The 26,828-nt window shown below is 42.1% G+C and overlaps 1 protein-coding gene across 19 annotated transcripts in view; it reads right to left on the bottom strand.

The window, feature by feature from the left end:
* The window catches only part of MACF1 (microtubule actin crosslinking factor 1), a 338,037-nt gene that overhangs the window by 104,393 nt on the left and 206,816 nt on the right, over positions 1 to 26,828 (bottom strand). For 12 of the 19 annotated variants that reach the window (XM_059377367.1, XM_059377361.1, XM_059377357.1 and 9 more), the window contains exons 36-46: positions 17,899 to 23,343; positions 17,234 to 17,383; positions 15,163 to 15,378; positions 14,926 to 15,075; positions 11,687 to 11,920; positions 9,262 to 9,411; positions 7,487 to 7,720; positions 5,796 to 5,996; positions 2,325 to 2,843; positions 1,179 to 1,355; positions 797 to 920 (exon numbers count right to left, since the gene is read on the bottom strand). In XM_059377367.1, the coding sequence (XP_059233350.1) occupies positions 797 to 920; positions 1,179 to 1,355; positions 2,325 to 2,843; positions 5,796 to 5,996; positions 7,487 to 7,720; positions 9,262 to 9,411; positions 11,687 to 11,920; positions 14,926 to 15,075; positions 15,163 to 15,378; positions 17,234 to 17,383; positions 17,899 to 23,343 (7,600 nt within the window). The remainder of the gene's footprint in view (positions 1 to 796; positions 921 to 1,178; positions 1,356 to 2,324; positions 2,844 to 5,795; positions 5,997 to 7,486; positions 7,721 to 9,261; positions 9,412 to 11,686; positions 11,921 to 14,925; positions 15,076 to 15,162; positions 15,379 to 17,233; positions 17,384 to 17,898; positions 23,344 to 26,828) is intronic. The other 7 variants (XM_059377368.1, XM_059377370.1, XM_059377369.1 and 4 more) reach the window with 1 other exon arrangement.

The following is a 26,828-nucleotide window of genomic DNA, read 5'->3' as shown; positions in this document are numbered from 1 at the left end:
ATGAGAAGAGAGCGGAGACTATTTTCACGTTGTGCTTTTAAAAACAACGTATATAAATCACACGTGTTAATTACAATAATAACAGACATTAAGACAAATAGAAGGGATAAGCTTAAAGTGCAGTTGTATTTGAGCCAAATTCACAAAGCATCATTTAGCCCCTATCAAGTGCCGGAAATTGTGCTGGATGCTGAGGACTGAAGATAATTAAGGTAAGTCCCTGGCTTCTATAAACTTAAGACTATAAACATTCAGCATAGGCAGAAAAGGGTACATCACAACTAGCCATAAAAATAAAACTGCAAGTGCTATACTGACGCTAAGAGTAACGTACTAGAGAAGGCTGAAAGAAGAATGATTCTTTCTTTTATTTATCTTTTATTTCTTTTGGGGCTTGGAGGTGGTGGCCAGGACTTTACAAAGGAAGTAACCGCTCAGGTACATCTAGGAGCTTGAGCAAGATTTCATCACACATGCTAAGCTCTCAATAAATGTTAGCAGCTAAATCACAGGGAAAACTTCAGGGGTAAAGTAATGAAAAAATGACTAGTTTACTTGGGAAAGGAAAGAAGCAGGGAATGGCTAGAGGGCAGCATGCCTGGGGAAAGGGGTTGAAACCAGATTGCAAAGACCTTCAATGGTACAAGAACAAAGTTCACTGGACAGTAAGCTCTTGCTGTTTGTGTCCCGGCCCCTAGCCAGCACCACACATATTTGTACAATACAGTCTGATGTATTACAAAACAGTGGCATGCACGAGAATTAAGGGAGTGTTCTTGTTATTGCTGCTTCATACCTGTAGTTTCTTGAACATGCTTGCAGTCTGGGGCTGGCTCGCCTTCAATTTCCATGAGGTCATGAGCTACTTTTTGGAGCTTTTCTACAGGGACTTGGTGCTCAGCTAATTCCTCCTGCAACTGCTGCTTGTCCATGAAAAAGGCCAAAAGTAAAACCTCTGAGTAATCAAAGCTGGTTCCAGGAACCAAGGGCTATTTAGCATAGTGTTACTATGAATATTCTACAAAGAATACTTCTGTTTATTCATGCCCACAGATGTTAGAATTAAGTGTTTAAGAATCAGATCTGGTCCAAGGCATCCCAACCACTGCCTTTATGAGTTTTTGTTTTATTTTGGGGTACTCTACCCATCTGGTAGAACAGCCTACGTCCCGGCCTACCTTTGTAGTTGCAAGCTGCTGCTGCAGAACGCCAGGGTCTGAGGCAACAGTATCTGAAAGGAGCTTCTCCACACTGGCCTCACAGGCCTGCATCCAAGCCTTCAGGCTGTCAGTACAGCTCTGGAACTGCTGGTACTGGCCTAGGAGCATATTCAGGTGAGAGCCCAATCGTGTACACTATATCAGAGAAAAAAGGGAGAGCAGGCTTATGCAAGGTCCAGCTAAAGACAGCAGCTTCCTAGGCACAGTCCAAAGAAAAGTCTGGCCTTGGGTGCCTGGGTGGCTCAGTTGGATTAGCCATTGCCTTCGGCTCAGGTCGTGATCCCAGAGTCCTGGGATCAAGTCCCATATCAGGCTCCCAGCTCCATGGAGAGCTTGTTTCTCCCTCTGACCTTCTCTCCTCTCATGCTATCAAATAAATAAATAAAATCTTTAAAAATAAGAAAAGAAAAGTCTGGCCTTGTTACAGGATCTCACTCTAACCACAGTGAAGAGTAGCACCCAGGCCTCCAGGAACAGATGAGTAGCAACCATCTCCGAAAGCTGGGCCTTGATTGTTTGATCCATACTATTCATCCCAACTTTATATTATATACTCATGAAGACTAAGTGAGGTGTAGGGCAAGCCACCAAAGAACTACACATCAGGTTGCAGGCTAAGGTAGAAAAGGACAGGGAGGTACAGAGTGCTCCTTTTGGCTAGGTTAGAGACGTTGGCAAAGTGCAGAAGACAGGTAAGAACTGAATGGATTCTACAGTTTGGGAGCTAACAGTTCTTTGATAGGGAGGAAGGCAAGGATGTACCCTAGATGCTCTGTGCAGGAATACAGACTGTGTACATGGTTCCAGCTTCCCCTGTACTGTGTCTCTAGGGAGCCCACGTCTGCTGGTCAGGGTACGGCAGGGCGAGCACCTCCACCTTCCATATCAGAGTGACATACCCCTGATACTGCTGGGATCGGGCATTAGCCCACGGGCCTCCACATTTTACATTTTTGCAGAGCTCATAAAGACATTCTGCCTGTGGTCAATATACAATTCAGCTCACTCACTATGTCCTAAGGTTCTTATCCTAAGCCCCAGCAACTACTCACTGTTGTGTGAAGGTTCCCACCCCTACAGAGGCTGTCAGGACTCTCGTGGTACCTTTGAATGGAGAGCAGTGTATCTTTCTGTTGCATCCTTCAGCTTGCCCTTCACTAAGTCTCCAGTGGCTGATGGTTCCCTGCCTTCCTCAAAGCTGTTTTCTGTGTCCAAGACTTTCTGCCCTGAGATAGTCACAAATCGTAAGTCTCCTTTGTGGGAAATGACGTCCTCTGAGAAGCTCCCCTGCCGCTTTAGCAGGGAGGGAAGGGCTTCAGGGCAGCTGCCTCCCTTGTGCATGTTCTCCAGCTCTCTCTCGGACCGCTCCAGCCAGTTCTCAAACTCTTGATGGTCCTGTAGAAACTTCTGCAGCTCGTCCCGTAGTGTCTGAGCCTGCTTCAACTCTGCCTCCGACTTGGCCAGGGAAGTCGCATACTGCCCCTTTAGCTCTCCTAGCTTGTCCTGTAGCACCTGGCGTTCCTCAGGCGTGAGATTATGGCCATGCTGGGCCAGGAAGGCCTGAGCTGACTGGGTGGCCAAGATGAAATTTTGCTGCTGAGACAGCAATTCTTGGTGACGGGCCTGGCAAAAAAATTCCCCCCAAACAAAGAATGATCAGTAGGGATACCACAAAAATTCGGTTATGTCTACAATTAGAAGTAGAGAGAGATCTCAATAGGCCACTTTTCCAGTTGTTCAAAAATCAGTATCTCTCAATATCTCTCACTTTCTAAGCATTATGCCATATACTAATCCCAGCTGAACTGATACATGTAGGATCTCAGGGTTTTCTAAAAGACTTCATGTATAATATCTCAAGTGATGTGGGGCAGAAATGGCAATATAAGTAGACAATATCTATGTATGCTACATGTCTTGACTAAGGTCAGGCAGTTAAGGGACAAATTAAGACTAGAATCTGGCTCTCACTAAACCATTCTTTTTTTTTTTTTTTTTTTTTTAAATTTATTTGACAGAGATCACAAGCAGGCAGAGAGAGTGAGAGAGGAGGAAGCAGGCTCCCCACGGAGCAGAGAGCCTGATGTGGAGCTTGATCCCAGGACCCTGGGATCATGACCTGAGCCGAAGGCAGAGGCTTTAACCCACTGAGCCACCCAGGCGCCCCTTCACTAAATCATTCGAAGTCTAAGTAAGAGAAGGCACAAGTGGCCAGCTCATAACTACCCACATTAATGGAAGGGGAGAGCAAGTTGGATAAGCCAAACATGACAATATAAAAATTGCAAATAGTTAGCTGTGAAGTCTCCATTAGCTGTGAAATATCCCTGAACACTGTCCCACCTAGGAAAGTTCTTAGAAAATTAATCCTTTAAAGAAACAAGTTTTAGGGCACCTGGGTGGCTCGGTGGGTTAGGCCACTGCCTTCGGCTCAGGTCATGATCTCAGGGTCCTGGGATCGAGTCCCACATCGGGCTCTCTGCTCAGCAGGAAGCCTGCTTCCTCCTCTCTCTCTCTGCCTGCCTCTCTGCCTACTTGTAATCTCTCTGTCAAATAAATAAATAAAAAATCTTTAAAAAAAAAAAAAAAAAAAAAAAAAAAAAGAAACAAGTTTTACTCCAGTGAGAGTAAACTGTATTTCTGGAGCACAGGTAATTTGTATTTTTTATTTGTATGTGCTATGTCTATGTGCTTACACATGGACCTTTTTTCTATTTCAATGGAATGTAAGTTATTTCAGGGAGATGTGGTTGTTTTGTTTTTTTTCTTAAAATGTTCCTCCTGAGTCTAGGGGTGCCTGGGTGGCTCAGTTAAGTATCTGACTTTTGATTTTGGCTCAGGTTATGACCTCAGCTCAGGTCATGATCTCGGCTCAGGTCACGATCTTCAGGTCATGGGACTCCATACTCAGCAGGGAGTCTACTGGAGGTTCTCTCTCCCTCTCCCTCTGCCCCTCCCCCACCTTGTATGCAAGCTTTCTCTCCCCCAGTAAATATATAAATTTTTAAATAAAACAAAATAAAATGTTCTTCCCGAGTCTAATAAACAATAGTGGGGATTCAATCAGTGTTCTTGCCTACCTATACCGTTTATGCAACTTCCTAGATCAGGACAATAGCCTAATTTTTACCAGAACACTGTCCAGTTTCAACCTGAATCAGCAACCTATAGCATCAGCTTCCAACATTATCTCAGAGAAGCTAGGGCGACAAATCTTTCCTTCTCAAATAGATAGTAAGGGGTAGTACCATAGCTTGTCTGTACACCCCCCCAGGTGTTCCCATTCTCATCCATCCACAAGTAAGGCAGTCTCCTTCCTAGGATGGAGGAGCTCCCTGGTCAGGCTGACTATTGCCAGCAGTTCTGTGACAGCAGGACCATCTCTGCTCTGTGCTGTTATGACTGTCACAGCTTTGGGGGATACCCTACAATGTATCTCTAAGCATAACAACAGCATGCAAGAGGGGAAAATCCTATTAATACAAAACAAAGCAATGACATAGGCTATTCAGTAGAAGCATTCTAATTAAGCCAAATTTTCTTTGCTATAAAGGTGTCTACTAAATAGGTGATCCATGTGTTTTCTAATTTCCCTAAACATATTGTTTTTCAATCATGCAATAAAGTATGCCTGCATATGCCAGTTAATATCCTAGGAAACAGTTCCTCTGGTTGGTTCACTGGTTTATCTCCAATGCCTGACATACAGCAGGTGCTCAATATTTGCTGAATAATGAATACATGGGTAGAGATAAAGAGTGAGTAAGGAATAGTTTCTTGAGGGTGACAGGAAACCATTAAAAAAAGGGTTAATCAAGGATATTGCATTTTTAGAAGATCACTTAGTCGTGTAGGAGGGAGGGTAGAAGGCACAAGGCAAGGAGACCAGTCAAAGCTGCCATAACAACTCAAATGGAAGGTGACAGTAGTCCAAACCACAATCATAGCTCAGGGGAAACAGAGAAGCAGCGATGACTCTCAAAGAGATCTAAGAAGAGGGAATTTGATGACTAATTAGATACAGGAGAGTAGGGAGGGAAAGGAAGATGATGTCTAGCTCTGGCAATGAAGTGGGAGTAGAGGAAGGAGAACAAGTCTGATGGGGTGGAGGGTATGTTACAGGAAACTGAAGCTCCATTTTTTGAGGCTGAACTGCTTGTGGTTCCAAGTTACAAACAGGCAGATGGATTTATGTACTGGTTTGAAGCTCCGCACAGGCATTTAGGTAGGAATTCTCCAGTACAGGTGGTAGCTGAAATATCTTGAGTGGATAGAACTGCCCAAAGGAAGTATATTCTGAAAGATGAGAAGAGGCTGCGGCTGCCTCCTGGAAGCATAGCAAGTATCTCACAAACTGGCCAGAGGAAAGGAAAAAGGAATACCAGGGCAGAGTAGCACTTTGGAAAAGCAAAGAAGAAAGTGTTTCAACAGTGTCAAAGTGCTGAGGTGTTAAAGAGGGCATGAACTGAGACATACTTACTGTGCTTACTGGATTTAGGGGCAAGGTGGTTATGGTGACTTGCCCAGGGCAGCAGAGAGGTGCCCAGCAGAGTGAAGACAGGCTAACATTCTCACCTTCATCTTCTCACATTGCTTGTCCAGTTCCTCTGGGGCTTGGCTCGCCCCCTTGTGAGCATCCGTGGTATCAAAGGCTCCTTTCCCTAGGCTAGTTCCGGACAGCTGCTCCATCTGTCCTTCAGATCGCACCGCAGTCACCCAGTCCAGGAGAGCATCAATCTTATTCCTATTCTCTGCCAGTTCCTTTGCTGCTTTACTCTGAAAGCCACAGAAGGAGTCTAGTAAGAAGGCCTTAGATACTCAGCTGTACAAACAAAGGTTAAGAAAAAAGCAAGACTTTCATGCTAAAGAAGAGAAGCTCTAAGACTACATGTAAATGGTCTTTGCATCCACAAAAAAGAATGAGCATCTTCTACATCTGTTGAGAAACAATTAGTTAAAACAATCTCTAGATTTTTGTCTGTATCTCACTGCTTTTATTTCCTTTTTAATCTATTTTTTTAAAAAAAGATTTTATTTATTTATTTGATAGAGAGAGATCACAAGTAGGCAGAGAGGCAGGCAGAGGTGGGGTGGGGGAGAAGCAGGCTCCCTGCTGAGCAGAGAGCCTGATATGGGGCTTGATCCCAGGACCCTGAGATCATGACCTGAGCCGAAGGCAGAGGCTTAACCCACGAGCCACCCAGGTACCCCTATCTCACTGCTTTTAAAAAAGGGGGGGGCAACCCCCTTGGGTTCCATCCCACCTCGAGAGCTTTGTACTACCACTTTGCTATTGCAGGATAAACCTTGCTTTGCTGCCTATGATAAAGGGTGTAGGAGGGGTGGGGGTGGCAAAACCCAGGATTTAAAAGGCTTTAAGAGATGATTTAGTCCTGGCAGCCCAGCAAGGCTTCATGGAATCCTTCATAGGTGTGCAGAAGTGACGGCCTGGCTTGGCAGGATCAGAAACAGTACAGTCACTCTGGATTACCAGCAGCCCTTCCCTAAGGGAAATGTAGACTTCTCCCAACCTTTTTCTGCCAGACAGAGTATTAAGTCCTAAAACTTGCCTCTTGAATTCCATTTTCTGACTGTTCAAGTACTGTGATTAATTAAACAGGTTATGCCAAGTGATACCTTCATATATTTCAGAATTCCTCTTCAGGTAATTTATTTCTCTTTTCCATATTTTCTAACCACCCCCCCCCCACATTTGTGTCAGAATCCATGGCCAGACAAAGGATTCTAATTCAATCTGCCAGGGTTGAGGGGGGTGCAGAATACCATTTAAGACTTTATCTTCTCCTAGGTCTATCCCAGTGCCTCAGTTTCCATTGATCTGCAAGGACAACCTGGGGATAGTGTGAGGCACACAGAGACTCCCCAGATACTTCCTCTTTGTGCTCTTGGATTATCAATCTAGATTCATGTTTGAAATGTACCATTTGCTTTTTCCTCCCCAAGGTACTACCCTTCTTAACTAAGTTCTTTCCAAGATCTTCTAATCAGAGTACTGAGTACACAGAGAGTGAAAATATTTTTTCTTTGGGAGTGGGGTGGGTGATATGAACTTCCTACCAACTATTCCTGACTTAAAGTCCTTTAGGAATTTTCTTCCCAAATCACAGACCAGCTCCTGAAGTAGCCTCTTTTTATGATTCTATGCTCTCTGTAAGGCAGTTTCCCCTTATTACCTTTTCTTCACTTGCCAGATGCCAAAATTTTCTTTTTTTGAAAAATACCATGTATCAAAGAAGTCTAGTTACCTTTTCAGTCTCCTGCTGTACGGCTGAGGTCACCACTTCCTCCAGCTCCTTCTGGGCCACCCGAGTCCGTTCCTGGAGAGCCTCATACTGCTCCTTAGCCTGATGAAGCTTCTCCCGAAGAGCTGTCAACTCATGGGGGCTCAGCTTGGCCTGATTCTCTTCCAGGAAGCCTTCGATGTCCTTGACAACACTGGCAAATGAGGCGGCCCGACTCTGAATATCGTCCTGTAAATCCTTAACACATGAACACGCGTGGGGCAGAGATGTCAACATTCCTTCTTCTAAGGCTGCTAACAGCACACAGATGGCACGGCTAGGATGACACACACCTGCACCAGGCGTGTGTCCCTGACTGTAATCTGCTTAGGGTTTAGGCCTAAACCGATGCAGATAAGAACTTCTAAGAATTTTTTTTTAACTTAAGAAATATCCTAACACTTAATTTTCTTTTTCTTTTAAGATTTTATTTATTTGAGAGAGAGAAAGTGAGAGAAAGCGAGAGAGAGAAAGAGAGAGAGAGCGCGCGAGAGCAAGCACATGAGCAGGGTGAGGGGTAAGGGGAGAAGCAGGCTCTCTGCTGAGCAGGTAGTGCTTGAGCGGGTAGCAGGGGCTTGATCCTGGGACTCCAGGGATCATGACCTGAGCAGAAGGTAAATGCTTAACCAACTGAGCCACCCAGGTGCCCCTCTAGTACTTAATTTTCTGAGCAAAATTTAAATTTCTAAGCAAATATTTAATGAAGACAAAAAAGGAGACTGTCCACAAACATGCTGTTTATTTTGTAATGAGTTGTTCTCAAAGAGATCATTCTTCTATACAAAGGAGTTGACAATAGGATTCTAGCTGAGTTGAGACTTGATTGGTCCTCTATACTCTTTTGGTTATCACTCCTTAGCCTTTTTTTTTTTTTTTTTTTAAAGATTTTAGTTATTTATTTATCAGGGGCGGGGTGGGGGGAGAGAGAAAAAGAAAGAGAGAGAGAGTGAGAGCGCACAAACAGTGGGACTGGCATGCAGAGGGAGAAGCAGGCTTTCCACCAAGCAAGGAGCCTGATGCAGAACTTGATCATGACATGAGGCAAAGGCAGATGCTTAACTGACTGAGCCACCCAGGCAACCTTTTTTTTTTTTTTTTAAAGTAATCTCTAGGGCGCCTGGGTGGCTCAGTGGGTTAAGCCTCTGCCTTTGGCTCAGGTCATGGGGTCCTGGGATCTGTCCCTGCATCGGGCTCTCTGCTTAGCAGGGAGCCTGCTTCTCCCTCTCTCTGCCTGCTGCTCTGCCTAATTGTGATCTCTCTCTCTCTCTGTCAAATAAATGGATAAAATCTTAAAAAAAAAAAAAATGTTAAAGTAATCTCTACACCCACCGTGGAGCTAGAACTCACAACTCCAAGATCAAGAGTCATATGCTCTACTGACTGAGCCAGCCAGGCATCCACCACTCCTTATCCTTAATGCAGCTTACAAGGCCCAGCAGGATATTGGTCTGACATGGGGCTTGATCCCAAGACCCTGAGATCAAGACCTGAGCCAAAATCAAGAGTCAGCCGCTTAACCAACTGAGTTACCAAGGTGCCCCTATATATGTGACAGTTAATAATTACATGTTCACTTTTGTGCTTATCTGTATAATGTTTGTCTCTCCCACTAGACTCTATGCTTCATGAGAACAGAGATATTTACTGTTGTTGCCAGCATGAAGCACTGTGCCTGGCACATAGTAAGCCTTTATGAAGAATTGCTGAAGGAAGAGAAAAGTGAATTAATTCATACTGACCTTCAAGTCACTCTGGTTCTTCTGCAAAGCAGAGAGATCCTGCTGGGTAGCTCTACCTTGGTGGCCTGTCAATGCACTTTCTGCCTGTCCTAACCAGTTGCAAAGATCCTCCAGTTTCTGGTGACAGGTATTTTGCTGTTTCTGCAGGGTCTAATTAAAATGCAAAGGGGTCAAGAGATGATTAAAAATTCTCATTTTACAAATACAAGATAGCTCCCTGAAATGTAAAACAGAAAGGTTATATCTTAAGGATGGAAGAGTTGGTGAGAGACTAGAACAGGAAAAAGCACAGAAGTCATATTCAGAAAGCTCCCCTCATTTGGACAATCTGTTGATTTGGGTCAACAGTTTAGATTATATTCAGGGGTAATTTCAGGTGAGAACGCTCCCCAGTTTTGGTTGGGAGTTCCTTTCCAGACTGCTGTTACTAGCCCTGGAAATGGAGAACAGAGAACCCAGATGCTTCAAATTCATAAATGATAATGGAGATAATAACAAATTAGTGGTTATGATCAAGTCCTCCACCAGAACTAGAGGATATGCTACATACTAAGTTAAAATACAGAACATTAGAAGGACTGCATTAAGGGGGGGGGGGGATCAAGAATCTGGATAATTCATAAGCTAACTGAGCTTCTTAATAATTGAGCTAACTTTATAAATCAAACGTCTCATAAATGCAGATACCCATTAAATGGAATGATTACATGCCAGGCATGAGCGGCTTGGCTATTTTGAGAAGGAAACTGCCCAAGAATAGCAACTGGCTCATTCCTTCAGGTGTCTACAAGTGATATCAAAGACAAAAGTCAGGCCCACAGGGAGGGAGGGAATATGTTTCTGTGCCTGATCCTTTCTCCAAATCTCATCTCGACTATATGACACTGAAGCACCTAATTGAGCCATTGAGCATGATGTGTTCTCCTGACCATCCTTCTAGAACATTATCCACCAGTTTCTACCTTCTGATGGTGTTTAGTCACCTGCACTTACAAACAGGTGCCCACATTGGCCCTCTCTCCCCCTCTTTAGGACAAATAGAAGGGCTCTGGAAGAGAACTCCTAAGAGCTCTTCAGCTGTAAAACGGGATCTCCATGGGTTAGGATGGGTGCAGAGTGAATCTGAAAAAAGCAAAGCAAACAAGTTAACACACAGACATACACATGCATTCAGGGCAAATATAGAGAGAAGCAGAGCATTTCTGACAATAACAAGGTTAATAAATATTGTGGAATTAATTATACGCTTGGAGAGAATGTTCACATGCAGTTCTACCACTTGCTGCAACTCAGGGGCCTACCCTGGATCCAGGGTGGGTCTTAAAGTGCCTATTTCATTAATTATCCACAAACTACACCTTGTTATATATGTTTCCAAGTGAGGATATTGCAAATTTTCAGATTTGGAAAGTAACCTGAAAGGTTGCATCCATATTTTATTTCAATTCAGTACAGTTGGAACAACAAGCAGTAATGTGGGGACATACGGAATTGACTAACTTAATTTTGGCTGAGCCTAACTCAAAGGCTCCATTCAACTTTGCATAACATTTAATAAAGGTGACCCTGAGATAGATTGCTGGTGATAATGACATTCTTCTTCTTCTTCTTCTTATTTTTTTTTTTTTGATAATGACATTCTAATACCATCTTGTTCAACTCCAACTTACTGTTCAAACAGCAAAGATGCCTAAGCATCATTCTTGGTAACCTTAGGTTATGATGTTACCATCAATGGAATTATGTTGAGTTTTGCAATAAGAGGGTTGTGACAGATGGTGATAGGATGGTTTTTTAAAAAAATGTTAACACCTAGTTTTACACCCTGTTTTCCATAACTGAATGAGCACTGGACATCATAGTGTAAAGAAAGGTGCTAGAAATTAATCATGATTTAAAAAGTGCTAAAAAATTAATACGATTCTGATAAAAAATTCGTTGTCAGCTGTTTGAAGACGGTCAAAGAATATTACGGTTAATCATGTGAAAAGCCCCAGAAAAAAATTCATTTCAGAACCATTCTTCTCAAGAGCTCAGAATACCTAACAGTTCCTAATGGCTGTCAAAAGAATGCTGAGGGAGAAAGGAGGAGAAATAAGGACGAAGGATATGACTTTTGTTTGGAAGTCAGACACAATGAGACACAGTGAGGGTCGAGTCTAACTAAAAGGAAAATACTTGCACGTGCATACATACGTAAACACGCACATTCTCTCACAGCACACATAAAACCAAAAACATGGCAAGAAATACAGCCAGAACAGCTGCCTCCTAGACCAGAACAGAATGGTCTGGAGGAAATAAAATTTCAAATTGGTCAACACAGGCTCCTAGAATCATGACAGATGGAGTCTGACCAGAAATCTCAAGGACAGAGAAGGTACCCCAAAAGACAAAGTGAGCCCAGCTGCTGGTTCAGTCTGACCTTGACCTGGGCTGCCTGCTCCATTTGTTGAAAATGGCCCTGCAAGGCATCCATCTGAGCTGCGGTCTGCTCCACAAGATCCTGGAAGGACCTCTGCAGTTCACTCAGAAGGCTCAGCACTTGCCGGTTCTGCTGAGGGGATAGGTCCTGGGCATGCTCTGAGATAAAGAACTGAGTATCAAAAGCAAGAGCATCGAGCTGAGATTTCCTTTCAGCCATGGGCTGCTTCAGATCCTAAGTAAAGAAATAAAAAAAAATTAAAAATAAAAAACACCTTCTCATTCTCTCAAAGCAAAAGCTCCTGGTTTTAATTAAAGAGTCAACATAAATAAAAAGGGATTAACTTGCTGTATTTCTATCACTGATACTGATCATTTCTAGGGCCAAACCAACACAGGAAATCTCTCTCATTTCTGGTCTCTCCAAATTCCTCATATCTTACAATTAGGTTTTCTTTACTGAACCTTATCTCCAAATGCAGTAAATTTTTATTTTTTTATGTTAATAGAATTATACTACTGCTAATCCAGGTCTCTGTAAAAAAGTTTTTTTTTAACGTTTGGAAAATTTATCATGAATTTCTAGTCTAAGATAGATTGGCTTAATCATACTTTTTTTTTTTTTAAGATTTTATTTATTTATTTGACAGACAGAGATCACAAGTAGGCAGAGAGGCAGGCAGAGACGGAGAGGGGAAGCAGAGAGCCGGATGTGGGGCTCGATTCCAGGACCCTGAGATCATGACCTGAGCCGAAGGCAGAGGCTTAACCCACTGAGCCACTCAGGTGCCCCCTAATCGTACTTTTTAAGGTTCAAATATCTATTTGTATTTGTGCAGCAGTGAGTTGCTAGAAGGCTAGAAGTAGGGAGGTACTCAATTTATTTGTAGTACACCACTACATGGTTTTTAGAGTAAATAAAGTTGCTTATACATTTTAAGGGTATAAAAGATTATAGACTTTCCTGTATAATAGTTACATATATATAGCTATCTACCACTAGAATTTGTCTGTTTTTATTTATTTTTTTTTAAATTATTGTTTTTTTTTTTTTAAGATTTTATTTATTTATCAGATAGAGAGATGGGGAGAGAGCAAGCACAGGCAGACAGAATGGCAGGCAGAGGCAGAGGGAGAAGCAGGCTCCCTGCTGAGCAAGGAGCCCGATGTGGGACTCGATCCCAGGACGCTGGGATCATGACCCGAGCTGAAGGCAGCTGCTTAACCAACTGAGCTACCCAGGTGTCCCAATTTGTCTGTTTTTAGATGATTAAAAGCATGCACTTTTTCCACAAATATGTAGTGGTTACCAGCTATGTAACACTGGGTGCAATAAAAACAATTAGATCTCTATCGCTTTGAAATCAACGGTAGTCAGCAATCCTGCAGAGCAGACAGAAAGGGGTTCTTACATATTTATCATTAAGCTAAGTGTCTTTATTCATCTGTGATGGATGGATTTGGGAAACTGTCATTAGGAAAACAAGACCTTAGACTGTGGCTGCCTTTCCAGTAAGGCATTCATTTGAATTATAACTTGGGGAGGAAACCATGCATGAGATGCTGTGTGTGTGTATTTTTTTTTTTTTGAAGATTTTATTTATTTATTTGACAGAGATCACAAGCAGGCAGAGAGGCTAGCAGAGAGAGAGAGAGGGGAAAGCAGGCTCTCTGATGAGCAGAGAGCCTGATGGGGGGCTAGATCCCAGGATCCTGGGATCATGACCTGAGCCGAAGGCAGAGGCCTTAACCCACTGAGCCACCCAGGTGCCCCAGATGCTCTGTGTTTTTATATCATATACTATGTCACAGGAATTTTATTCACTCTTGCTTTTTTAATACTCTCCTAGTGAGCAGATCAAGTCTGCAACTCACTCGCCTAAAGAAAGATTTGGAGGACAAGGCATGGATGAAAATGGCAGGTCAACTCTTGCAAGACAAGAAGGGATGGGTTGGGATGGCTAGGTGGCTCAGTGGGTCAAGTGTCTGCCTTTGGCTCAGGTCATGATCCCAGGATCCTGGGATCGAATCTCCCATCAGGCTCCTTGCTCTGCCTGCCGCTCCCTCTGCTTGTGCGCTGACAAATAAATAAATAAAATCTTTTGAAAAAGGGGGTTGGGGGAAGATGGGTTGCATCCAAGAAGCCTGACCATGGTCAAATTATGTCTGCTTCTCTTAAGACTGGGGAAAAGGCAGAGGATAAAACAGAAGGCAAGGGCATCTTTAGTTCTGCTCTGACTTTAGAAAGAATTTAAGGAGTGTGCTATCTATAGCAGAGGGCAAATAAACCAGTGTGTGATATCTGATATTATCTTAAGTATAACCAAAACAAAGAATAATATTGGGAGGAAAAACAAACATCTCAAGTCTTGAGTATTTCAGTGTTTACTTTTCTCTCACTGACTTATAAAAAGAATCAAGTAATTTAAAGCTTAAGGAGAGGGGCGCCTGGGTGGCTCAGTGGGTTAAGCCGCTGCCTTCGGCTCAGGTCATGATCTCAGGATCCTGGGATCGAGTCCCGCATTGGGTTTTCTGCTCAGCAGGGAGCCTGCTTCTCTCTCTCTCTGCCTGCCTCTCCATCTACTTGTAATCTCTCTCTGTCAAATAAATAAATAAAATATTTGAAAAAAACAAAGCTTAAGGAGAAGAAAAGCATCCCTTTAGATCAGTGGTTGGTAATCAAGAGTCCCCAGACCAAATCTGCCTGCCACCTGTTTTTGTAAATAAAGTTTTACTATAACACATCCATGAACATTCATTTATGTACTGTCTACAGATGCTCTGATGTTTCAACAGTAAAGGTGAATGGGTGCTACAGAAATGGTCTATTTGTGTATGACCTGCAAGGCCAAAAATATTTACTATCTGGCCCTCTACAGAAAAAGTTTGCCAAGCCATGCTCTCAATCATGGATCAGTAAGTCTCCTGAAATCGGTGTATGTAAAATTAGAAACAAAGGACAGATACTAGATATTCAGTTATAAAGACAAGATGAAGTTGAAATAGGCCATTCCAGACTCTCTAAGAACAGATGCAAGGAGAAATAACCATAATCGTTGAAGCTCTAAGGGTATGATAACCTAAAAACACAGCAGACTTTACTTCTAAAATGGAATATCAGTTTTCCTGAGAAAGAGAAATACAGATCCTGGTTTGCCTCGCAGGAAAATAAAATTGATATAATATTGATGTAACTCAAAGGATGATGAAAACCCACTTGAGAATGGGTGGGGCGCCTACCTTGTACTGCTGGAGATGGTGTTTCAGACTGTCAGTGTCGGTTTCATCGTTACATCCCTCACTGTCCAGAAGAAGAGTAACACTGCCAACCCAGGCTCTCAGATCTTGAAGTCGGCCTTTTAACTGTTCATACTGATTCAACACTCTAGTCTAAGAAACAAATGGCAAATTAGATGACGAAAATCTTCAAACCTCCCCAAACTTCATGAGCCTTTGGAAATAAAAACAAGAAGCAACCTTTTTTACTTCCACAGCACTCTGGAGGTGGAGTAGTCTGGAACTCCAGGTGTCACTCACAGAGCTGAGGGACTTCTGAAGATTCTTAGCATCTTTCTCTAGAGCCTTCAACAGTTGAGCGGGGACTTCTTGAGGCTGGCTGATGATTATCTGATTCACACATTCTAATTCCTGATTCACCAAGGTGGACAGATCCTTTAGCTCTCTGTCTAATACCTGGGGGGATAAAGTGGAGTTACCTCCAAAATCAAGACTAGAACTCTTGCTATTTAGGAATAAACTGTGAACACAGTTTTCTGTCACCTCATGCCAACAATTGCTTTAAAGCTTATGAAATGTTTTTATGTATGTTCATTTGTTTGTTTGGTTCTCACGATCACTCATTCTTGAGGTAGGCAGAATTGGGATCATTATTATACCGGATTTACAGAAGCGATGCCTCAGCTTTAGAAAATGTTATTCTTTATTTTATTTTTGTCTAAAGTCACGCACCTCAGCGATGGAGCCAGGACTTAGATTCAGGTTTTCTGTTTCAGTGTAGTGCACCTTCCCATACAACTTGCTACCTCTTTGAGAGTGTCAGTATGCTTTATATAATGTGATACAAAATAAGTCAAGTAGAAGAACAACTCTTCCTGGGCTCTTAGGAAGCTCAGTCAGTTAAGCATCTGACTTCAGCTCAGGTCGTGATCTCAGGGTCCTGGGATCGAGCCCCGCATTGGGCTCCAATCTTGCATCGGGCTCCATACTCAATGGGCAGTCTGCTTCTCCCTCTCCTTCTGTCCCTCTCCCTGCTCATGCATGTGCACTCTCTGCTCAAATAAATAAAATCTTAAAAAAAAAAAAAACAAAAAACAAAAAATAAAACCTCAAAAAAACCAAAAGAATGACTCTTCCCTCCAAATTCCAATAGGGCAGAAGGAAAAAATAGAAAAACACCCTAACCCAGCCATCTACAATATTCTGATCCTCAGCAATGTAGCCAGAAATATGCTGTGGGAAAGTTGGTGGTTCTGAATATGATCCTCACCTGCTCTTCAGCTGCCCTCCCAAGGCCACACTCTGGATACTGAGAGAACTTAACCTCTACAGCCTGTCCTCATTGTGACTTCAATCTTGTGACAAGGGTTGAAGAAAAAGGGCTCCTTTTCCTTCCTCTCAAGCTGTCTCATTTTATGTCCTCAGGAATTCAGATCATCCAATATCATTTCTTCTCTTCCCTAACTTCAAGTTCTCCTTTTCTATTGGTTCCTCCTCGTCAGCCCCCAAATCCACTCAAAACATTCTTCTTTCAATGCATCTCCTCCAGCTAGTGTCCTACCTCTCTCCTCACCTGCACCACCAAGCCTTCTGGAAAGAATGATTTACATTAATAGCTCCCCCTTCCAACCTCCCATTTGTTCTAACTGCAACCTCGTTTATGTCCTATGACTCCACTGAAACTATTCTTATTAAGGTTATCAATGACTCTGGGCACTAAATCCCCCTTTTAGTCCTCACTTGGTCTCCCTACTGTATTTACTCTTGCCACAACTCCTTGTTGAGTCTCTTCTGCTTTGGTTTCTGTGAGACCAGTGTTTCCTAATGTTCTTTAGAGATCTCCATTTCTTTAAATCTATTTTTTTTAAGCCCCTTAAATAATGGTATTTTCTTTTCCTTTCTTTTTTTAAAATAATTTTTAAAAAGATTTTTATTTATTCATTTGAGAGAGAGAGAGACAATGACACGACAAGGAGGGGGAGAGGCAGAGGAAGAGGGAGAAGCAGACCCCCGATGAGCTGGGAGCTGGGAGCCCGACATGGGGCTCGATCATGACCTGAGCTGAAGGTAGATGCTTAATCATCTGAGTCACCTAGGCACCCCAGTAAATTTTTTTTTTTAAAGTAGATCCATGCTGAGCCCAATACAGGGCTTGAACTCCCGACCCTGAGATCCAGATCTGAGCTGAGATCAAGAATCAGATTACTTAACTGACTAAGCCACCCAGGTGTCCCTAAACAAGTTTTTCTTCCTCAATACTCTCTATTCCCTCCAAAGCTGGTGGGCCTGCAGGAAGTCTCTGGGAACCCACCTTGGCCTGACACAACAGGTCCTGTAGCTCTGCCAGGTTTAGGTCCAGAGGTTGAATCTGTTTGGTCCTCATTTCAATGTCACGTAATAGAGAGAGATAGGATACCAGCTTCTCATCATGTTCCAGACAGAGCTGCCGGTTAAATACATTCTGTGGAGCCAAAAGAAAACTCATTCAGATCAGACTTTCACCTTTAAGTCTGCTTTTAAAAGCAGGCTGGGTCTTACTGATAGACAAATAGAAATTTTTACCACACATAGGGTGGGATGAACTAAAACATATTATGTGTCTATGTTGTCTCAAATCAATAGACAAAAAAGTGATTTTATTAACTTCCTTAGGGAGGAGAGGCTCATAGTTATCAATCCATGAATATCATTTTAGCAAAACCTCCTAAAGCTATTTCGACCATAGGTACCATCACTCTGGTATTTCAACTTGAACCCTTGCAAAATTTCAGAAAGACATTCTGCCTAATTTTCTAACAACTCTGTAACAAACAGATGATGGTACACTAAGTTATACCTTAGAGAATCATCTAGTCCCCTGAAACTGTATATATGCACAAAATTGTATATATGTAAACTCAGTATCCAGTCAAGAGCTTTAGCATTAAACTAATTATATCCAAAATATATATACAAACACACCACAGGAAAACTTACTTTAGCTGTTCTGGAGGGCTCTGGGTTTACACCTTCATTTCCCCTTCCCCCAGCTGTAGTCATGAAGGGTGTCTGTTCACCACCAGGGCTTTCTTTGAGCTTTTCCTGTGGTGTCTTCTCATCCATCTTCACTGTAGGGTATGGGAGTGGCACTGGCTTTTCTTCACTGGTCTCTGGAATAGTGGGACTAATGGTGGCATCCTGTTGCTCTGCCCTCTCTTTTTGAGACACATCTTTGAACAGTTTCTCTGGAAGAAGGGATGCTAAGACTGTGGGAACACCCTGAGTTACCATGCCTTCAAAAGATGCTGCTTCTACACCTGTATCTATAGGGTTTGACATTTCTAGAAATTTCTCTCCAGTCATTTCCTGAGTTGTTATTATTTTAGATGTGAGAATTCCACAAATTTCACTATCACTTTTGCTGTCCTGATGATGATAGTCCTTGCTGTGTGAGAATTCCAGATAACTGGCTTCTTTGGAGTCTACTGTGGAAACTGTAGATTTTTCTAATTTAAGAGTTCCTGTTGAGTCAAAAGGTACTTCCTGGTATGATCTTTCTTTATATTCATTAGAAGAGCAAATCAGATCTTTGGTTTCTTTGGTCTTAAAAGTAATCCAGGAGTCTTGATAAGAGTTGGTCTCCAGTCTGATGTCTCCTTGGAAAGGTTTGTTTGATTCAGAAATTTGGGATTTGCTTGCAACTTGGGCCTTTCCAACTGATTCCTGGTAGTATAATCCTTCAGGTCTTCGGGTTGTAGAAGAGAATGGTTCACTCTGGGCCTCAACAGAAATTTGAGATAAATCTTCTTCTGGTCTTAAGGAGGGGCTTAAATTTTTTCCTTCTTCTTCAGAGACCTGATTAGGTTTGAAGAATGTTAAAACATCCTGCTTTACAGAAATTCCTTTGAGTATCATTGGGGAAGAGTTTTCAGTTTTACAAATAATAGAAAATCCCAGCTCTCTACCAGCTTCTTCTCTTCTTTCATTTCTGTTTATTTCCACAGGTGGACTCTCTACATTGGATCTCTGGTCAGTTTTAATGATGGTTTCTTGATTCAGCTTTTCTTCAAAAAGAATTGGCTTGTGTGTTTTGACACTTTCTTCTATAATCATTTCCCTCTTCTCCCTCTTACTTTTCTCCTTGGTATTCATTGGTTTCTGCATAATCTGCTCACTCAGCAATTTGCCTGAAGTTTCATAATCTGATTCTCGTCCTCCTGAAATAATTCTTCCTTGGCTTTCTCTTATTTCTTTAGGATCTTGACCTGATAAAGACTTCTTCATATAATAAGTAATTTCCATTTTGGCCTCTATGTTTTCTTGCATTTCATTTGTGTTTTTTTCCATGTCATCACTAGCCGCCTCTTTGAGATTAAAATCACGAACTTCCAAGTGAGAGACTGTTACTGAACCTTGGCCCAGCAATGTATCTTTATCATCACCAGGAATTATGATACTGACAGATTTTTCAGCTTCTGGAGAAGTACTCCTTTTATCTTGATCCTTGCATTCCAATTCCTTTAATGAAATTTCCCTGCTCTTTTTGGCCTGTCCCCTGGAAGAAACTCTTGTTGTTTTAACCTTTCCTTGTGCAGACTGACTTCTGATCTCAAGTAATTTCTCACCAGCTCCTTTACTATAACTCATTCCAGCAGTCTGATTACAAGCAACTAACATTTCCCTTCTTAGAAATTCCTTCTCTATTACACATACTTCAACCCCATCTTGCTTTTCAACCTGAGCCCCATGACTGCAGGACTCTGAAGTATCTATCTGGATCATAGTTGCCAGTTCAGGGCTGATAAATCCTTTCTCAACAGCTTCCTTTAGAGTCACTCTTTGATCATTAAATATGTCAATAATTCCTCCATTTAATACCTGATGAGATGCAATAATTCTTGCCATGTTTTCATCTACTATTTTCTGTTCCAAAGCTGAAGCCAATGTCAGTCTTTTCCCTGTGGCAGTATCTATGATTCCCCCAGTATTTGCCTGAGCTTCCAGAACCTTCAGTGTAGATATAAAGTCCACTTTTCCAAGCTGAGTTGCTTGGGACAATGTAAGCACTCTGTTACTTGCTTCATCTTTAATGTCTGAGAAGGGAATTACTTCTAGATATCTCTGTCCAGATTCAATATCAATCTTACATTTCTTTACTAATTCTGAATAAGGAACAATTCTGTAATTTTCAGGATCTACAATCCCATGCATCATTCCTGAAGACAATATTGCTTTATTAGTTAACAGTCCTTCTTTTTCAGCTTCTGCCAAGGTCAATCTCTGGCCAGAAATGAGATCCACAAAGCTTCCAGTCAAAGTCTGAATTTCATGGATTTCTCTTTTCAAGTCTGGGGTAACAAGATCTAATTTTATGGCTTCAGGAAGGGAAATAGTTTCCTTGGTTTCAGGATGAAAAAACCGACAGAGGCTTAACTTCTCAACTTTTTTGAGCTGCTTGGCTAAATCTTCATCAATGATTCCATGCTCAAAGGCATTATCAACAGAAACTCTCATCCCAGATATATGGTGAATTATACCTCCATCTACCACCTGCTTAGTCAACAACCTAATAGCCTCCTCTCTCTCCAGAAGTCCTCGGTCAATGGACTGCATGATTGTTAAAGGAGCTTTGTTATCAGGGTCCATAATTCCAGTTGTTTCCATTTGTAAGCTAATAAATGTCTCTCTAACTGTTTTCTCAGCATCTCTGCCTTTGGAAGCTTTCTCCAGATTTATAAGCTCTGTCTGGTCTGCACTGTCCACCAAGCCAAGATTTGAGGCCAAAGTTACTGAAACCTTTTTGCCTCGTTTTAGGTCAACAATTCCACCAGTCACCACCTGGCCCTCTAAAATTCTGGAGGCTGTTTGTGTGTCAAGAAGTCCAGCTGCAACTGCTTCCTTCACGGAGCAGAGTGTGTGGGTACGGGGGTCTAAAACGCCGCTAATAGCTTTGTCTGCCATGAGGACATTATGTAGTAATTTCTCATCCATCAGACCTTCATCAATGACTTCTGCAGTGGTCAAAGACTCGCAGGTCTGAGAGTCAAAGAAGCCCCGAAACATGTTCAGTTTTCCCATAAGTTTCACAGCAGTGTGACTGGGCACAATACCTCGGGCTATTGCTTCATTTAGTAAGAGCTTCTGACCTGTTTGGTTGTGAATGATACCACCATCTAGTAATTGTGCAGATAACTTATTTAAGGTAGCTTCCTGAAGCAATTCTGAAGGATGACTGCATGACAGGGAGGTTTCATGACCACTGTCTTCCACATCTGTCTTGTCTAATGTCACCACACTACTGCCTACAATGTTGTGTCCTTCTGGATTTTGTTTATGGTCATCTCTATCCAAAAATGTTTTATTTAAGCTTTTCTTTTTGTCTAGAATAGCCATGTCATTTTCAGACTTCAGTTCTGATTCTAAGTCTAGAGTTTTCTTTACCTGAAATTGTGACTTTCTGCTTTGGGGTTTTATGACGGGCCTTCCAGTTTCACCTGGAATTTCAATTTCAAGTGTGTCTGCTTGTTCTGTCTGACACAGAAAGGAGGTCTTTCTAGGAGTCTGCCCTTCTTCCTTCAGTGTTTCAACAGGAAAAGGATCTTTGCTCACCACCAAGGTCACATCTTCAGCTTCCTCAGTGGGTGCCGTAAGGAGAAATCCCCTGCTAACATTCTCTCTGGTAGCCATTCCTATTAATTCTTCCTTTTTGGTGCCTAACAACTGGCCTTTTAACTCTGATTTGCCTTTATCTAGAACCATCAAAGTATCAACATTTGGATCTCTCACTTTTTGTTCCCCCACAAACAGGTCCCTCTTAGGGTTCTCCATAGTGGAAGCTTCAATTTCTACAGTGGTCATTTTGCCTTTTGCTTCAGTGCAATCACCCTGATTAGAATATTCTTCATTCTGGAAAGGAACCTGGAATTCACATGGCCTCACATTCAGCCCATCACAGAAAGTTTCTGTGGTTTTGACATTTGCCAATTCTTGTAATTCCTTAGGAGTTTCTAGTCTCTGATGCCCAACTTCAAACACTTCTGGAGGATTTGCTTGATATTCACCTCTTGCTGTCAGTGTCTCCATCAGCTCGTTGTCTAAAAGGAGCAGCCTCTGTCCATCCTGCACATTGATATAGCTGTGAGTCATCAGCTGAAACAACAGCTTCTCACTTGGGCTTACTATGCTCTCAGTTTGACTCTGGCTCTGTGGTAGACCTACTGCTCCAGGATGAATGTTCCATTTGCTTCGTTCTGAAGACTCTGCTAACTGCATGTGGGGCATCACATCAGGTATACAAATTGATTTTAAGTTACTGACAAGATCTTTGTCCAACATACCATCTTCCACTGCTCTTTTCCAGGACCAAACTTCTGTGCTTGCTGGTAGAAACAGAGCTTTAATATGCTGTCGGCCACTAAGGATTTTATGAGCTAATTCAGTAGACACAATACCTTGTTCCAAGGCATCTGTGATTGGGAGGATCTCTCCAGATTCAGGCCACAGCAACCCCATGAATGACCAAAGGGATTCCAGAATCACAAGGGCAATCTTAGCAGCTACTAGATCATTGTTCACTGCTTCATCTATTGTCAGCCTATGTCCAGTGATGGTGTCTATGATGCCTCCTGTCTGAAGCTGCCTTATGAGAAGAGCACAGGCCATATCTTGGTCAATCAGATTATGTCTTACAGCCTCTTCCACAGTAAGTCTGTGTCCTGTTCTTGGATCCACTATGCCACCAGCAAAAAGCTGAGCTTCCAGCAGCCGGACAGTGACCTGTCTGTCTATTAGGCCTTCCTGAACTGCACGGAAAATGCTAACCTTCCGGCCTGACTTCAAGCTCACCATTCCCCCTGCCAACTGCTTGACAGGCAGCAGTTTCAACCCTGAGTCTTGGTGGACAATACATCTCTGCATCAGATCCAGCAAACTGATTTTTTCAGCTGTGTTGGGGTCTATCAAATTCTTGGATGATTTCAGGTAAGACTCTAACACTGAGTGAAGCCTTGGAGAAATGAGGCCTTGGTGAAAAGCCTCCTCTAGGTTAATGCAGCCCTCATTAGGGGGGAGACTGAAACCTCCAGTTGCCAGGTGAGCTTCTAAGACTTTCAGTCCAACTTTCTCATTGATTATTTTCTTGTCAATTGCTTCCACTACAGAAAGAAGGCCTTTGCTCTCAGGAAGCCCACTTATTAAGGACAGAGCGTCCTGTAGTTCTTGGAACTGCTGGTACATCTGGGGATTAATGAGGTTCCTGGCTAGACCTCCCTCCAAAGAGAGCTTTTCGCTGGTCTCAGGGGCAATGAGGCCAGACATGATAACCTGGGATTCCAGGAGCACAAGGCCTGTGTCTTGGTCAATGAGGCCCTTTTGCATGGCTCGGAAGATAGGAAATATCTCCACTGTGCCTAGGTCAATCACCCCAGCAACTGCTCTGCAACCCTAAAAAAAAAAAAAAAAAAAAAAAAGAGAGAGAGAGAGAGAAAGAAAACGGAATCAGAGAAGCCCAGCTATTGAAAGGATTCGTTCACAGAACTATAGTATATCAAATTCTGACCACAAGAAAAACCCAGACTGGGATGAGCCCCAATGTGTAAGAAACACTCTAAAGCCCGGCAGCATTAATACTAAGAAGGAATTTGTCTAAACTGCAGAATGTTGACCATGGCCAGAAGTTCACCGATTACTTGATGGATGTAGCATTAAGCATATCTGAGTGACAAGCTCTACAAAATAGCAAGCAATGGAAGTGAAAGGTCAACTATTTCTAAGACTAAATCACCACAAAGATTCTTTTAGAAGTATACCAGTTCCCCAGAAGTGAGAAGTCAACTCTACATAGCAAACTTCTCAATGTTGCAACCCATGCAGAAGATTCTTGAAATAGTATTTCAGTGATAATGAGTTGAGCAGGACCAGTTCACAGGATTAGAAGAAATATTCAAGCAAGGCCAGTAGCCACACAATAGGTATGCATCTCTGTAAACAGCCCAGCATGTAGTACTCAAGCAGCTGTTTTACAAGTGGGGCAGTCATTGTCAGTGGCCACTGTTAGTGCCTTCCAAGTCTGTAGCCCTGAGTTAAACTAGTTCTGGGAACTGGAAGAAGCAAGTAAAGGAAGGAACAGACTGGGATCATTACCTCTGGAACTACTAGCAACTTTTCTTCTGGTCCAGGCTATAATGGCTAATATAAGCACCATACTTATAGTTACGACTTGTGGGGCACTTAATATATGTGCTGAGCACTGATACTTTATCCTCAAAACAATCCTATGAAAGGAATTATTTTAGTCTTTAATTTACAGATGAGAAAATGAGGCACAGTGAGGTTATTAGGTAACTCACCAAGGTCACAAAACAAGTGAGTTCCAGAATAAAATCAAGGTCTGACTCTAAGTCTTGTGCTATCACATTGCTCCTTGCCATCAGATCCAGAAAAATATGAATGACAGGTCGGCAGAGTTACATTATACACAGGAGTTATGTTCTAAGTCCAGGAAATAAGACAAATCTTATACATTGCCAAAGTTACCCTTGCATTAAACCCTAAAAACTCCTGGAAGAATTTCTGTTTTGAAGCCTTTTATCACAGAATTATGGTATTCAGAAATTAAATCATTCAAGTGTTTTGCCATTTAAAAATCTTTCATTACTCTCAACTTCCTACCTCTTGTTCACATTCATTATTTTCTATAGATGATTTCGTCTGTCCCTCTTAGGTCAGTATGACTTTCTGATCCTTATTTAACTCTTGAACTTAACTCCTGAACTTATTCATAGAGGATGTTGTAGCAACTGCCAATCACTTCCCTACCTCCTAAATAATGCATTTCCTTCTGTCTCAGTGAAAGTAAGCTCTGTAAGAGCAGGTACTTTACCCATTCAGTGTCTAGGACCAGTTTCAGCAGCTCAATAAACATTTGCTGAATTAATGAATAAGTTGGTAAATAGTAAGGAAATCCTTAAAATCCTTAAGCTACTTGCTCCTAGATTTTAAAGACATACACTGAGGATTTCAAATTCAATTAGCTGCATGCTCTAAGAGACAAAAAATGGAAGGCAAATGAGGGAACACATTGGTTGACATCCCTAACCCACTGTATTTGTTCAAATAATGAAATAACAATTCATCACACTACTTAAAATATAATGTGTTGTTCCCCATCCCCCTTCTTTGTTCTGACCCAGAAAGCAGTTCAAATTATATATAGCAAATGTTTGTTCACACAAATCTACCAGGTGTCTGTTCTACAGAGATTGAAGGGAAAATCACACCAGCATAATTCTTTGAGATGTATGAATAACTCTTTATATAAAATCCATGTCAAGACAGCTCAGAAGCTGACAAGATGACAGAGGAAAAGATTCTTTTGAGAACTTCTAATTTCTTCTCTGAGGTTCCTCGAGTCTCAAAGATGCTGACATTGAAGAAAGACCTAAAGTCTGGCCAATTGCTAGACAAAGAGAAAAGACTACATGCTGTTCCTTCCAGTATTCTCTTAATTGAAGGACAGGCAGGAAGCACTGAGCTGGGAAATAATCCAGAGAAATCAAGTTCAGTCCTACCAAACATGGGCATTCTGACCTAAACAAGCAGAGCAAGACAGAGGGAGAGGAGGAAGGGAAATGTAAAAGGCTTCTACTTACCAGAGTTGCAGCACGCCTTGGGCAGATAGAGAGAGAGCCTTACGGAGCAGCTCAGCCGCATCGCACACACAGTGTAAGCTTGGGGTTAGCGTCCAGCATGCGACTGTTTTTTGTTTGTTTGTTTGTTTTTTGCAAAAAAGAACCCCAAACAGGTCGTCCTCTTTTCCCTTTTGTGCATTTGTGCTTAAACTCCAAAGGGTTAGTGAAACTTGTAAGCAAGGATGTCAGTTAATCAGAACAATACTTCACATGAAACACACGAACAGTAACAGGGGACACATCATGCTCAATGTAGTGGTGCTTGGCAGCTTGGCTTTCTTTCTGTTCTCCCCTTTTTTAACCTTTCAAAATGAGAACCGGGTGTTCTCAGCAAGCAATTGTTAAAACTTTTCACATACTCCCTTATATGGTGAAGCAATAAGCCATTGGAAGTGGGCTACCTTACACAGAGAATGCTAAACCAGCACATTCTTTCTGAAATTTGCTCCCAAATAAATCATAGCTGGTTCTGTCTTGTGGTCTTTACAACTCTAGCTCCTGATGCACCAATTTCATATCCAAGGACCAGAGTCAAAGCATGTTTTGTTTGAATATCATTTTGAGCATCATCTAGACCAAATTGGATAATCACATGACTTTAAATTTTGACCTGCCCCACATATGTTGGCCATTGCTTCACAACATAGGAAATAAGCAGGCAAACACACATATATATCCCAAAGACACATGTATATAATATGGTAAGTTTACATATACACACAGGTATCCAGGAAGAACTCAGGACAACCAGGAGGAACTTGACAATTTTGAAATGGCCCAGGAAGTAAACATGAGTGGGAACTGGTAAAGATGTCACATGATGGGATGACCATGGGTAAGGGGAACCAGCGTCTCAGTCAGTACAGCTAATCCACCAGCTTGCTTGGAAGTGAACATTTCTCATTTAGATATGAAAAAAAGTATGGGGGAAGAGGACATGGCTTTTTCTTCCCAATAGTCAGAACTCCTGGCTATCAACTCTTAAGTGACAATGCCATGAAGGAGTAATCTTGCTGCCCTGTGATCAGAAATAATATAGGATTTATGTTCTCCTCAACTGTGGTCTGCTACAAAATGGAAGACAATAGAAATAGTGAACCAAGGTCTACAGGGTTGGCCATGAGTGCCTTCTAGTATTCTTGACTGACCAATACATCATGGAACCCCAGTAAAGAAACACAAGACAAATGGCTGCTATGGTGAAGTTAAAAATTAAGTCACATTGGTCATGGAAAGCTA

Source organism: Mustela nigripes, chromosome 14 (assembly GCF_022355385.1).
Source record: "Mustela nigripes isolate SB6536 chromosome 14, MUSNIG.SB6536, whole genome shotgun sequence".
Taxonomy (NCBI): domain Eukaryota; kingdom Metazoa; phylum Chordata; class Mammalia; order Carnivora; family Mustelidae; genus Mustela; species Mustela nigripes.
This window is presented reverse-complemented; position numbering and strand designations above follow the sequence as displayed.